This window comes from Cavia porcellus, unplaced genomic scaffold (assembly GCF_034190915.1).
Source record: "Cavia porcellus strain 051 isolate PalLab524CR breed Dunkin Hartley unplaced genomic scaffold, mCavPor4.1 scaffold_1, whole genome shotgun sequence".
In the NCBI taxonomy this organism is placed as follows: Eukaryota; Metazoa; Chordata; class Mammalia; order Rodentia; family Caviidae; genus Cavia; species Cavia porcellus.
The window spans coordinates 90,576,577-90,592,521 of NW_026947484.1; the positions used below are offsets into that span (position 1 = coordinate 90,576,577).

Consider the following 15,945-nt stretch of genomic DNA (forward strand, 5'->3'; position numbering starts at 1 on the left):
TCAATACCATTAATTATGGCTTGTCTACAACTCAGTTTGATGCCATTGCTGTGGGCATGTAAATGTGACTGAAGTCTGTATGAAGTCTCTAAGCTCCACTTTCTGTGCAGGACATGCTAATACTACTAGCCAGTATTAGCCACAGGGACCTAATTAAAAGAAAATAAATTAATCTTACTGATGAAGCAATTCAAAGAACTTAGTCATTTACATTAATAAACCAACTCTTTATGTTAGTGTAAAATAGAAACAGGATGCAGTTATTCAAAAACATTATCTTAAAATTCTTTGCTTAGGAAATAGGTGTTATTTTAAAAGCACTTAGAAAAATTTAAATTATATGTACATGACTTGTTTCTGGAAATACAGCAAGCTGTATGTAAGAAAATTCAGTCTGTATTTTAAAATGTAATATATTTTGTAAGAGCAACACGATAGACTTTTATGGTCACTTTACCATTTTACAAATGCATCTTTTTCTGAAAAAGAAAAAAAAAACCTACTTTCCTTTACAGAAAATTAAAATGGATTAGCAGATCAACATATGTCACTGTTAAAGATATTGATTCTTATCCTTGTTCTATTGAACTGGTCAGAATTGTATTTATGAGGTCTAGTTTCCAGGTCTTAATTACAATGACATTTGGTTCTACAACAGAGGAAGAAAAAAATGTTCAGTATGTTTTTTAAAAAAAGTCTGTTGAATTAATAAAACAATCTGGTTTCAGGGCGAGATTTATTATTCTTAAGCATTTTACCTTGATTCTCTTGACAAACACAATCTTAGGCACTGAGAAGTAGAGCCGAGAAATGAGAGAATAAGTAAGAAATACACAAGCTATTTGTCATTCTGAATATGTGTATAAGGGTTTAACTTACTGATAATTAAAGTGGATGTGTTTTAACCATCTGAGATGGTATTATAAGTTTAATAATTTTCCATAGTTTCAAAACAGCATTAATTGCTCTACCTTTTAGAAGATAAGGATGTTCTTTTTTATTTGCGAACTACAAAATAGAATGTTATACTCCGTTATTATGTATAGACACCTGCAGATTTTCAAATCTTATTTAAACACTCCCTTTCCCATTGAAATATCTCAGTAGCTTGAGCTTTGGTTCTAGAATATCTTTCTTAATCATTTCAAGAAGGTTACAGAATTAGTAACTTCATTAGAAAAAACAAAGAACAGAAAACTTGTCTTAAGTATACAAAACTCCATTTTCTGATAATATATGATAATTTAACCTGTTAATTTCCACTTTTTGCTTTTTTAAAATTAAAATTTTATTTTATTTTTCTACATATTTGCAGCACATAACGATTATATTGCTCCTGGGGAATTGGTACATCTTATCTCTTTTTTTTTTGCTCTCTTTCCCTCTCTTCCATTCCTTCTCCCTGCATCCTTGGTCCCCTTCCCTTATGCAAGAGATCTACTTGCTGTTATCTTTTATTCTACTCTGTAATTTATTTATATTTTGGTTTTTTTATGTTACAGAAATCATGCAGTGTTTAAACTCTGGGTCTGATTTACTTCCTTTAATGTTATGGTCTCAAGTGAATCCATTTCCCAGAGTTGACTCAAGTTCATCCTTCTTTATGACACAGTAACACTCCATTATGTATAATACCCTTTACCCATTCATCTGTTTGGGGGTTGCTTCCAAGATTTAGAGTTTTGGTGCTATAAACACTTATTCCTGTTTCTTAAGTATGTACATGTGAACTTAAAATTTTTGTATGATCTTAAGGAATAAAGTAAAATAGAAAATTTGGTATGCTTTGGGAAGGTGCTATAAAGAAGTTTTTTTTTAAAGTATGTCTTATTGTCTATTTCACTTCCTCTTATAGGTCAACCATCTAGAGTATATCTGTAAAAACAAGTCAGACACAATGAGAGAACTTCAGCAGACCCAGGAAGATACCTTTAACAAAGTGGCAGAACAGATCAAAGCCCAGGAAAGCTCCTGGCACAAACAAAAGAAGGAACTGGAACTGCAGTATTCTGAACTTTTGCTGGAGGTGCAGAAGAGGGCACAGGTATGCTCTCCATACAGGGCTAATAAAGTGGATTGCTCAGTGTAATTAAACATTTAAAAATCAGTTTAAAACTTCCTGAGAGCCTCTTAGAACTTGTTTAGATAGAGGGAGATACACACACACACACACACACACACACACACAGAGAGAGAGAGAGAGAGAGAGAGAGAGAGAGAGAGAGAGAGAGAGAATATGAATGTGTCTATCAGTATCTGTATGAAAGACTGTCTTCTACTTTGGTGTCCCGGCCTGCAGGTAAATCCACGGAGATCCTAGAGGGGGAGTGGGGATGAAAAGGAAACAAGAGACACAGAGGACAGAGACAAGATGAAGAAGTCCGATCAAGTCTCATTTGTTCAAGGAAAGAGTATCAAATATATAGGGTATTGAGGAGGAGGGATTTGGGTTCTGAGATGTCAGCAGGTAACTTAGCAACAGTGGCAAGACCAAGGGTTACAGGTCAATTCAAATTTCCTGCATAACGCGGGCTAATTAGCATAATCCTTTAATGAGCCAAACAATCTAGGTAGCAAGGTGCTACTTGACTACCAAACTTAACTCCTAGAGGGAGGTAAAGTTGAGTGGCCTGCAGATATAAGGTGGCAGCCAATTACTGGTCTTTGCGCACTTTGGAAGATGAGCTTTTCATCAGAAAATCCCTGAATGGATCGATCAATTAAATTCTAAAATTGTATTTCATTTATTTTTAAAACAAAGGTTAAGCAATCTGGTATTGTCAGTCTTAGTGTAAATTTCCTTTTTTTTTATTTAAACAAAAAGGATAAAAAATACAGATTTCAAAACAAAATAATGGGAAATTAACACTAGTTAATGTATTGCATATTGTTATCTTCAAAGCAGTAGTTTGGATTCCAAGATTTAGGCATTAAAAAAATGATCAAACAGTCAAACAATAAAAACACAAATTATTCTTTTTGATGAACAGATTAGTAGTATCGTTATCTATCTTGTATATATATATATATTCATACACACATATGTATACAATATACATCTAATCTTTTGCTTTCTTTTTTGCTTTGTCCTATCTCAATTCTTTTAAGCACTTTTTTCCTTTCTTCACACTGTCTATTGGATCTTACTTGCTCCTTTAGTTTTTTTACACTAGGGAGACTACGATATTTATAAATACTGTCTGATGTATTTCACTTATGAGTATGGTCTCAAGTTGCATCCATTTGCACATAAAAGCCTCAAGTTTATCCTTCTTTACAGCTGAGTAATACTCCATTATAGAAAAATACCACATTTTAAAAATTCATTCTATGACTGATGGGCATTTGAATTGTTTCTAAGACTTAGCAATTACAAATTGTGCTGCTGTAAACATGGGTGTATATACATTGCTATTGCATGATGTTTTCAGTTTTTCTGGGAAAATACCAAGAAGGGGAATAGCTAGATTGAATAGAACCTACAATTGTAGTTTTTTGAGGGATCTCTGCACTATTTCCATAGTGATTGTACCCATCTACACTCTCACCAACAGTGGAGAAGCACGCCTTTTCCCCCACAGTCCCACCAACATGTGTTATTGGTTGATTTCTTGATGACAGCCATTCTTTCTGGAGTAAGATAGATTCTCAGTGTTGTTTTATTTTGCATTTCTTGAGTGATCAGTGATGTTGAACATTTCTTCATGTATTTATTTGCCATTTGTATTTTTTTTCATCTGAGAAGTTTGTGTTCATCTCGAATGCCCATTTTTGGATTAGGTTTTTGAATTGTGGGGACCTGATACTTTCATATTCTTTATATGTTCTAGATATAAGTCATTTGTCTGAGGGACAGTTGGCTATATTTTTTTACTGTTCTGTGGGGAGGCTATCTTTTTTCCAGTGAACATGTTGGCCCCTTTGTCAAACATAAGGTGGCTGAGTTTCTTTGTAGTTATCGGGGCATCTTCTAATCTGTTTCACTGATCCTCACTGATCTCAAGTCTTTTTTTTTTTTTTTTTGTCAGTACCATGCTGATTTTGTCACAGTAGCTTTGATTTATCCATTTGTGAAGGTTCTCATGTTGTTTTAACCCATTTAGAGTTAAAATTTGTTATACCTACTAATATTATATGAAAAATAGAGTAACAGTTGTAGACCCTGTTGCAAAATAATTGACTGTGGGATGTATTGTATTTTCTTTGTTGGATTTGATTGAGAATAGAAATTATGAGTAATGTAACCATTTTTTCATAAGAATTATTGGCAGCATTACTTACATTGTTAACTATCATATCTGCATATCAGGAATAACATAATTGTATATAATTTTTTGGTAGTGAACTTATTAATAGATCACTTTTGTTCCTAAGGACCAGAAGGTTTTTTATTCTTAATTTATTATTATTGAACCTCTTCATTTGGTCCATTCATACATTGGCAAGTCTCATTTAAAGAAAACCTCCCTAAAAAATATTTATGTATTTGTGCAGTATATATATATAAAGTTATTTGTAATCTACCAATAACTAGTTTCAGGATGCTTAGGACCAGAACTCTTTGTATTCCTGAACTAAAGAACCCTCTATAAATTTATGCCTTTCTATATGAATTTGAATGAATCAATTAATACATTTTCTAAAAATAACCACTTTATATGCAGGCTATTGTATAACATGTTCTTCATTTCCTTCCCCTGAGGTAAAGGATTCAAACAGAATTCAGGTTTATCATCCTATATTCTTATTTTCCTCATCTTCTATCTTGTTATTGAAAGCACCTTTGGCAAGAAATCTAAGTTTAGTCATAAAAGAGTTATATGTTGAACCTTTTTTTTTTTTTGGTAACTGAATTTTAAGATAATATTCAGAGATAAACAGAAGTTTTGATAATTGTTGGAGGTTGTAGTTCCTCAAATATCCTAAGTAAAATAATTCATGGAGAGATGGTTACAGCAGTATTTATCTCCCAGTTTTGATGGAGTTTGAGTTAGTGTCAGTAGCTAGCTCTAGTGGTATTTGGAAAAAGCCTTCCATTTTCCTTATAACTGCTTTATAAGTTATTTTTGTTAATAATGCTTTCAGTTGAATTTGCATGATGTTTGATAGATTTTCATGTTCTTCATACTTTTGCATGTGTCCTCTTACTTGAACCCACCAGAGTCGGAGATCCATTAAACATTATTTCTGTTTCACAAATGAGGAAACTAAGGTTTAAACAGGTGATAAAACTTACATGTGCAAGAAAGTTCTAGGGATAGAAGTAGAATGGAGATAATAACAGAATATTTAGTACAACGATTGGCATTTAGGAATTACAAGGACAGTGTTGTGGGCTATTTAAATATATTATTGATGTCCTTCATGTCCAGTCCTTTTTGCCTCATACTATAACAGTTTCTTTTAGAAATATATGCTATTTTTGTGTATAAAGTAATATATGAAAATGGATCTAATAATAGCTCAGGTTTTCGTTTCGTTTATTTCTAAATGATTCTTGGTTAATTAATAATTAAACATGATGATATATGGAAAAACTTAAGTAGTTTCAAATTGTTAGCCATCTACACAAATGAGTGTTTTTAAAATTTGTGTCATTAGTTTTTTTCTCCCAAGAAACTGAAGTTTTTGTATAGGACACTGTATTTTAACTGCTACTATAGGTAAGAAGACCATCAAGACAGCTTTTATGTAATTATTTAATGTGTATAAAAATACTTTATATAAGGTTGTACATAATGAATTGCCAAAAAATGTTATAATATTAGAAGGAAGGAGGTGGCCAAAGTTTGCAAAGGCTTCAATAGAGCCGACTGAAACTCTTTCTAGAATCTGAAAGCCTAAAGCAAAGAGAGTCATGAAACAGATCGGAATTCAGAGGTAGTAATGCTAACTTTCTAAGTACTTTAAGGTAATATTCTTTAACAGTCAACAAATCAAGCATCTTACCTTGGATTAATACATTTAACCTAATGATAAATAGAACTATTTTTTCTAGTAACTTTTTGTATCCAAAAGAGATTTTATAATTTGCATTGTTTTATAAACAAAAGAGTAAAAGCAGGCAGGTATCATTTTTAGTGCAGAATTTTGACTTGCTAGACTTGTATAGTATAATAAGTTAAGTAAATAATCAGGTAGTTTGAATGTGTGTATAGTAGAGTATGTGTGTGCATGTGCGTGTACACATACCAGACTTTAGATCATATGTTAATCCTATGTTTAAACTTTGAGGAAATGCCATGCTGTTTTTGAAAGTGTGATACCATTTTTATATCCTATCAGCAGTTATGAGGTTCCAGTTCCTCCCCAAAATTCACTTTAACAGTCAAACATTTACACCATAGGGAGAACGGGTGAATTTGTTTTTATATTTTCAATATTACCATTGTGCAAAAAGTCAAGAAAAAAACTTGTTAAAAAAAGATATTTTAGGGCTGGGAATTTAGCTCAGTGGCATAAGCGCCTGCCTTGCAAGCGCATGGTCATGAGTTCGATCCCCAGTACAGATTTTAAAAAAAAAAGATATTTTAAATGAAGTCTTGTGATGTATCTTTACATGACCAGTTTCCAATTTATGGCAATATGAAGAACAAGAAATAAGCAAGAAAAAATAATCACAGGTACACAAAACAAATGAATAAACAAATTTTAGTCCCTGGTGAAGTGTGTTAATTTCTGCATCAGAGTTTCATAGTTCATGGAGTTCTGAAAGCCAGTAAGGTGTCCCTAAAAGTTTGTGTTTCAGGAAGGAAGCACATGTTTCAGGAAGGAAGAGTTGTCCTTTCTCTTTGCATTTTGGATGCTCTTCGGATTTTTCAGCAAGTAAAGGAGCACTAGTGAAAGTACCTGGTACTTTTGTTATGCTAAAGACATCAGTGTAAAAGATATGCATCCTAAATCTTCACTTTTTAAAAAAAGTTCAGGATAAGAATTTTTAGGGTAGGAATTTCAGAATATTGTTTTTTGAAGTTAAACATACTGAAGAATGGTGTTATTTCAACATTGAGAATGCTATTGTCCCATGTGAAAATGTTCCACGTGAAAGTGTTTCCCCACATGAAAATGTTTCCTTATGTTTGCCTAAAAATATTGGCCTTTAATCCCTTTGGTCGGAAAACACTGGATTTTGTGTGTGTGTGTGGGGGGTTACCCAGAATCACACTCATAACTTCACACTTGCTAGACAGGCACTTATGCTTCTGAGCCAAATCCCTTGCCCTAAGAACACAGGATTAAAAAAAAAATCAAATTTGTTCTATAGATATTTGAAGTGTCACTGCCAAACAGGCTTTGTTGTTCTTTACGAATAATTCATAATAAATACTGTGGTACCTCTGCAAGTCCCTGTGGAAAATGAGAATTAACATAAAACAGAATTTTGATATGTTGCTAAGTTTCAAATTACATTTGGAGAGTCATAAGTTTCAAAGTATATTTGGCAACATCATTAAACATAAAAAACTTATTTATTATTTTATTCAATATTTATTAAATACCTTTGGCTATAGAATATGATGATAGATTCTATCCTAAATAATTCTTACCCTCTAGGAGCCAGCAGTCTATGGTAGATACATGTATGCATGGTGTCACTAAGTAACAGTGTAGAATTAAATGTATGTAGCCCTTAAGTTCTGAGAAAGTTGAGTTCACTGTGAATGACAATGTTAGTAAAATGTGTCACAAAATATGTCACAAAAAATGTGTCACTTATATTCATTTTCTAAATATAGTAACATTCTAGGATTTTGTGCCATCTTGTAGCTTTCCAAATAAAGTTAAATTTCTTAGCTTAACATTTAAAGCTCACAATCATCTATTCTCAAACAACTTCTCAAATTTCGAGTATTCTTTATTTTCTTCAGGTGTATTGAATTATTTGTATTTCCTAAAACATCTTGCTTCTAGCTCTTTCCAAATTTTTGTCTTCCTTCTTTATCTAGCTACAACCTGAGTGTTGTTTTGTATTTTTCTTACAAATTTTTCACATAGGAGGGTTGTTACATATCTGCTTTCAAGAAGTTCACCTACCAGCTATGTTTTGCTCCTTTTAAAACTCTGTTCTTTCGGGCTGGGGATTTAGCTCAGTGGCTTAAGTGCCTGCCTGGCAAGCATGAGGTTGAGAGTTCAATCTCCAGCACCCCTGCCCCCAAAATCTGTTCTTATAAGACTTACTTTACTGGTGATATTTGTGTAGAAGCTATGGTATAAAATTTACTGAAATAATACTCCTGCCACAGGTTGACAGTCAGTAGGAATGTGATTGGGGTATTACAGTTTGGATCTGAAATCTTTCCATGAAGCTAATAATGCAATGCTGTTCAGAGATGGAGCCTTTGGAAAGGTGATTTGACCTCGAGGGCTCTGTCTTCAGCATGGATTCATCCAACGATGAACTCATAATTTGATGCCATTACTGGAAAGTGGTGGGAACTTTTGGAGGTGGAATATAGCTGAAGGAAGCAGGTCTTTGGGGGTATGCTTAAAGGATGTAGCTTGCCATAGAATATGTGTCTTTATTTGCAGTTTTCTTCGTGTATTAGGGAAAATATCTAAGAAGTAGAATCTTTCAGAGTGCTTTCTTGTATACCTCCCTTAGTGTTTTATCTTTTGTATTAAACATCTGAATGTCTCCTCCTATTAACCATTACCTTTGAGAATCTTCATCTCCTAGGATTTTTTTAAGCAGTATATTTCTACAAGGTTGAAATCTTTTAGTTATAGCCTGTTATCATTGTCTATGATAGCTTTTGACATCCAAATCTTGAAGAGTGGTTAAGCATTTGTATGATTTGCTCCAAGTTGATTTTCCCTAGAGGTGTTCCTGCCAACATAAATTTTAGAAAGCCTTTTGTTTCTTCTAGATGTTCACTGGATAACTCTTGAATCAGATACACTCGCCATACAACTCCCCCAGAGATCCACAATTAAATTTTACACATTACACATTACATAGTATGTTCTAAACCAGTGATGGTGAGCCTTTTGGAAGACCAAGTACCCAAACTGCAACCCAAAACCCACTTATTTATCATAAGGTACCAACATGACAATTAGACCCAAACACAAAATTGTAGTTTAGAAAAAAGCAACTGTTATCTAATGCTCATCTATTGGGGCAACTTGGCTCATGTGCCAACAGAGAGGGATCTGTGTGTCTGTTGTGTGGTGTGTCAGGTGGGTTCGCCACCACTGATGTAAACCAATAATACTAAAGAGAAATAGTCTCTGTGGTATATCTAAAGAATTACCTCATACTGAAGACAAATTGTTGTAAACCAATAATATGAAAGAGAAAAAATTTCTGTAGTGTATCTAAAGGATTACCTCATATTGAAGACAACACTTTAATATGCAGAATATTTGACTACTTTATTAAAACTGAACTCCCTCAGTTTGCTTTTCAAAATAAATCAGTGAGGTTTATCAAATGATAAATGAATAAAGGAAGTAGAAATCTGTTATTTAGAATTTATTCTTTACCTTAGCAGTACCTATTTTTAAGCTAATCGAATTTTACTCTATTTTTTTATTAGTACATATTTGTAATACATAATGATCACATTCTTTGTGAGGAATTGGTACATGTACGTAATACATGTTTTTAAACTTCTTTCATCTCTTGGTCCCTTTCTCATATGTAAAAGATTTATTTCCCTGACTCCTACTTTTTTTTTTCTCTTTATTTGTATTTTGGGTTTCTAATACAAGAGAAACCATGATATATATTTATGCTTATGTCCCTTTTTTAACTTAAAATTATAATCTTTTTTTTTTTTTTTTTGGTCTTTTTCTTTTTTATTGGTACCAGGGATCAAACTCACGACTGCTTGCTTGCAAGGCAGGCGCTTATGCCGCTGAGCTAAATCCCCAGCCCCTAAAATTATAATCTTAAGGTGCATACATTTTCTTACAGATGATTTAAGTTTATCCTTCTGTATCCTTCTGTATTTACCCCATTGTGTCTAAGTTCATGTTTTATCTGTTCATCTGTTGATGGATATATAGGCTACACCCAAGATTTAGCTATTGTTAATTGTGCTGCTATAAGCATAGATATGCATGTATCACTGTAATATAATGTCTTTAACTTTTTTGAGAAGACACCTAGGAGGGAAATAGCTTGGTCAAATGGAATTTCTTGTGTTTTTTGTTGAAATGTTTTCATAATTATTTGCATAGTGGATAAAAACATCCTCCCCAACAACCTTAGAAGGGTTCTATTCCACCTGCAGCATCATGAGCATTTGTTGTCTAATTTCTTTTTTTATTTTTAAAATTTAATGTATTTTAAAGAGAATAAAATCAAATAAAATGAAACAATAAAGCCAATCAAAACAAAACAATGGAGAATCCAACATAATACAGAGTGGGGAGCCCCAAACAGAGGGAGATGAATTCTCTCATCCCAAGAAGAAATTAACGCGACTTGCTGACCATATGAGGTCCCGCCACGACTTGCCAGGGTCCTATTGCAACTTGCCGAGGTCCTGCCACGACTTGCCAAGTCGTCTGAGGTCCTGCTGCTTCCACTCACTGGAGGCATAGTTACCTTGAGTTTGGAGGTTGGTGAGCAGAACAGAGGGCTGAGTTGGCGGCGTGCCTCCATTGACCTGTGGTGAGTGACAGGAGTGGAGCCATTCCATAAATAGGGGGGCTCCAGTGGACGACATAGTGGGACCAGGCAGGACTGGCAAGTAAAAGGGGCAGCAGTGACTTCAGTCAATTGTTCCCTTCCCAAACGGGATTAGTGGAGTGAGCTAGATGTGGGTCCTGTGACCTGGCTAAGACACAATAGGTTATACGAGGTCAAGTCCCTGCAGCAGTGGCACACACTAACCACACTGGCCCAGTGGGATCTCGGAGGTTTGGCTGGTCTGGAGGGGAGGTGGAACAAAGTAATACAGTAGTGCGGGCCACAGCAGCTTGACTGACCCAGAAGGGAGGGGCCAGCATATGCTGTCCCTGTCTGCAACTCACTAGCACATAGCAGTGGGAAGGGTCATCTAGCCAGCATGTTCAGAAGAATTGTAACCAACAAAGAAAGAAACTGGGAGGGGCTGGGGATTTAGCTCAGCGGCATAATCGCCTGCCTTGCAAGCGTGAATTTGATCTCTGGTACCGATAAAAAGAAAAAAGGCAAAAAAAAAAAAAAAAAAAAAAAAAAAGAAAAAGAAATAAAAGAAACTGGGGCCTCCTGGGAGAAAAAAAAAAAAAAAAAAAAAAAAAAAAGATGGGAGGAAGCAATAAGAAAAACTCCCCAGGTCCCAACCCTGAGACATTGACCCAGGACAGGTAAATACAAAGGAGAATGAGAACAGCAAACATGCAATATCAGACATAGTGCCAGTGAAGAGATATATTTGGGACCTCATAGACGAGATCAAAATTGAAATATTTAGCCAAATAAAGCAAGATAAAGGAAATTAATTAAAGAGATACTAAGCACCCCTCAAGCAGACACAGAAGAAGGGAGGAACTCAAACAAAGGAGAGAACCATTTGATGAAGAATACAAACAACATATAGAATACATAAAGCAGATTCAAAGAGATTACCAGGAAATTAAAAACTGTGGAAAGATGCCAAATCAGTTTCAAAGAAACTAAGGATAGGTTATCCAAACTGGAGGACAATTTTGCAATGTGGGAGTATGAAAGGAAAAACTTTTTAAAAATAACAAGGAAACAAGCAGTAATAATACAAAGGCTAGAAGATGACAAAAGGAGCTATAACTTGAGAATAAAGAATGTAAATGAAGAAGCTGGGATACAAACAAAGGAACTACAAAGGTTATTCACAGAAATAATTAAGGAAAACTTCCCAAACATAGGAGAAGGAAATGATATTCTGATACATGAAGCATACAGAACTCCAGCCACCTACAACCAAAACAGAGCTACACTCAGGCATAATCAAGATCCCAGAAATTCAATATAAGAACAGAATATTAAAAGCTGTTAGAGACAAGAAACAGATAACCTACAGAGGAAGGCCCATCAGAATAACAGCAGACTTCTCAGCACAAACCATCAAGTCAAGAAGAGCCTGGAGTGAAATATTCCAAGCCCTGAAAGAAAATAACCTCCAGCCCAGATTGATATACCCTGATAAACTGTCTCTAGAAATTAATGGAGAAACAAGATGCTTCCAAGACAAAGAGGAACTGGGGAAATTCACAACCACCAATCCAACTCTACAGAGAATACTGCAGGGCATTCTAGAGAGAGAGAAAAGTACTAGGATTCCAGGAACAGTGGCAGAGAGGCCTCAATGAATGGAGCAGAAAACAGAGTGAAGAAGATAAGCCGACCTGATGGCAAAAAAAAGAGCATAATAGAAATGAGGCAGATAAGATTTTATTCAAAACTGATATGATTGATAGTATCAAGTGTGAGAGTAGTGAGAGTATAGGCAATTACACTGAAGATGACAAGACTATGATACACATTCTGGTTTGATAACTGCTGGTTTTTGAACTTTTATACTATATACAAAGTTGTGTTTTTATTATTACTGTTATATACTGATATATCCAATTCTATTGGAGATAACAAGAGACAACACAGGAACCATAGTGGAACTCTTTGTACATGGTCTTAAATTTTTATTTCATTTCATGTGTTTATAGGAATATGTTTTGTTTTGCCTTCCTTTGTTTTGTTTCTCCCTCTAATATAGAAAGGATAGAAATAAATGTTAAGACTCATGCATGTGTAGAATCTATAAATAGTTTATGAGAACTTTTAATATGACACATGATGAAATGAACAGATTCTTTGAAGAAAAAGAGACACTAAAGTACCCAGTGCTGATCCTGGAGTGTCATAATGTGAAACCCAGCAATAGTATTATTCTTTGTTCAGACTGATATTAGCCTGCTTGGGTTTATTCAACCTCAGCATATTTGAAGATATGGATAACTGCATGTATGTTTAGGTGTATAAGATTGGTAACCATATTTCTAAGTTTTTGTTGGACAGTTAAACAGAACTGTTTGTAGTCTTGCTGTTTGAAATCCCACTTTACTAGTTCCATTTTTGTATTTTGAAAAACTGTAAAAATGACACTATGTGAGCATCAACTAGTGATTTCTTACTGTTTATTTTTTTCTCTGAATGTAGTATTATTTCTATTTTCTGTTTTGTTTAGTCTTTCTTTTAATAAAATTTTAAAAAAGAAAAACAAAACAAAACAATGAAAGTGATAACAGACTTCAAAACAAGATAATACAGCCTGGTGTGGTGGCTCATGCCTGTAATCCCAGCACTGAGACCAGCCTGGGCTACAAAGTGAGTTCAAGGCCAGCCTGAACTTCATAGAGACCCTGTCTCAAAAAGACAAAAAAACAGCCCCCCCCCCAAACCAAAACAAGAGAGTACGAAATCAACAGTGGCTACCATAATGTATCTTGTTATCTTCAAAATAGCTGACCATACCACCAGACATAATAGATCAAACAGAACAAAATAAAATGAAAGAAAGTAGAACAGTGAAAATGATACAGGAATTCAAAAAAAGATAATAAATTAACAATGGGTACTGCATTCCATTTTTAGATATTTCCTCTCCTTTCACTGTACTACTATCTACTGTACATTTTGGATCTGCTAACTCCTTCAGTTTTTCATACTATGGAGACAAAATGCTGTTCAGCCATGTAAGTCTGAACCATTTCACCCATGAACATGATCTCAAGCTGCAGTAATTTACCTACAAAAGACTTGAGATTATAGTTCTTTATAGCTGAGTAGCTTTCCATTGTATAAATGTACCATATCTTATCCATTCTGCTGCTGACAGATGAGCTACCCCTATTTTTTTCTGGGTCCCCATGACATGAAGCATTGTCTTTTCTCCTCTGACTTTCAGTCCATGAATTTCCTTTCTGGTCAAATGTGTTTCTTGTATATCGATGGACCCTGTTTCCTGATGCACTCTGCCCATGTTTCTTTTTATTGGTGAATTGAGGCTGTCTACATTAATGGTGATGACTGACATGCCCTGGCTTATCTCTGCCATATTATCCTCCTACCATTGGCTCCCCCACTTTTCCCCTTTCTGGAATTACCTGCCCTGCTTGGTGACTACCCTCTACTGTTCCTGGAACTGTGGTCATCTTTGTCTGTCTCTAGAATCTCCTTCAGCACTCTTCATAGGTTGGTTTGGTGGTTATGAATTCCTTTAGTTATTCTTTATCATGGAAGTATTTTATTTCTCCATTAATTTTGAAAGATACTTTTGCAGGGCAGATCAATCTGAGTTGGAAGTTGTTTTCTTTCAGGATTTGAAATACTTCATTCCAAGCTCTTCTTGATTTGATGGTTTGTATTGAGAATTCTGTCCTGATTCTGATGGGTTTGTTTTTGTAGGTGGTGTTTCTTTTCTCTAACAGCCTTTAATGTTCTGTTCTTGGCTGAATTTCTGGGCTCTTGATTATTGTATGTCTAGGTGTAGGTTTATTTTAGTTATGACTGCTTAAGAGTTCAATATACCTCATTATCTGTATATCAAGGTCCTTTTCCCATGCTTGGGAACTTTTCTGCTATTACTTCTGTAAATGGTCTTTTTATGTCATTTGTGTTGACCCCTGGTTTTTCACAGACACCTAGCAGTCTTAAATTATTTTTCTTTGCATCATCATGCAGCCATTGAATTGTTATTTCCTGGTTTCTTGTGCTTTTTAAGTGATCTTTCCTTTTTTATACAGCCTACACTGGCCTTGAATCTGTGGCAATCCTGCTGTCTCATCCTCCTGAGGGCTGGGATTGCAGGAATGAACCATTGTGCCCAACTGTTGCATTGATTTATGTATTTCCGCTGATGAATACTATGCTGTTTTTCTTCTTAATCACTATAGCTTTGTAGTATAACTTGAAATCTGGGATTGTAATTATTTGTTCTACTTTTCTTGTCTAGAATTGGTTTTACTATTCTAAGTCTATTCTGGTTCCATATATATGAATTTTAGGATTGTTTTCTCTAGTTATATGAGAAATACTTTTGGTATTTTGATTGGAATTGCATTTAATCTGTCTATTACTTTTAGAAGTACACCCATTAGATTATATTGGTTTATCCCATCCAGGAAGAGGGGATATCTTTTCATTTTCTAATGTCTTCTTTGATCTTTTTGTTTTTCAGGGTATTGTAATTTTTTTCATAGAGGTTTTTTTTTACTTCTTTGGTTAGGTTAATTCCTGAGCATTTAACTTTTCTTGATTGTATTATGAAAAGTGTTGCTTTCCTAATACTTTCTTACTGACTTTATTATTGGTGTATGAGAGTGGTATTGATTTTTTTATGCTGCCTTGCATCCTGTTATACTATTGAATTTGGTTATTTTATGAGTTCCCAGTGAACTGTTTTAGGTCTTCTATATAGAGGATCATGTCATCTTCAAATAATGATAACTTGACTTCTTCTTTTCCTATTCATATCTCTTTTATTTCTGTGTCTTTCCTGATTGTGGTGGCTAATGTTTCAAGAACTATATTGAACAGGTGTGATGATAATGAATATCATTGTTTTGTTCCTGATTTTAGAGCAAAAGCTTTCAGACTCTTCCCATTTAATGTGATGTTCGTAGTTAGCTTGTCATAAATGACTTCTATTTGCTTGATATAAGGTACTTTTGTACCTATTTTCTTCATTTTTTTTGAAGATAGTAAAATACAACAAAACAAGACAGAACAAAGCCAATTGAGACAATGTGGTGCAATTGGTATAGAACTTCAGAGCAGGATACTGGGATAACAGTAATAGGTACCATAGTATATCTTGTTATCTTCACAATAGTTGTCCATTCAATCAGGTATAGCAAAATCAAACCAAAAACAGAACATTATAAAACCTATCAAAACAGAAGATTGAACAGAGCAAAACAATCAGAACAAAGCAAAACAGTGAAAACAATGTTTGCCTTCAAAGGGAAGATAGAAGG

At 34.4% G+C, this 15,945-nt stretch overlaps 1 protein-coding gene across 11 annotated transcripts in view; it reads left to right on the forward strand.

Moving 5' to 3' along the window:
* Positions 1-15,945, forward strand: part of Ccdc171 (coiled-coil domain containing 171) — a 454,917-nt gene that overhangs the window by 173,116 nt on the left and 265,856 nt on the right. For all 11 annotated transcript variants that reach the window (XM_063251434.1, XM_063251464.1, XM_063251460.1 and 8 more), the window contains one exon: positions 1,856-2,044. In XM_063251434.1, coding sequence (XP_063107504.1) covers positions 1,856-2,044 — 189 coding nt within the window. The remainder of the gene's footprint in view (positions 1-1,855; positions 2,045-15,945) is intronic.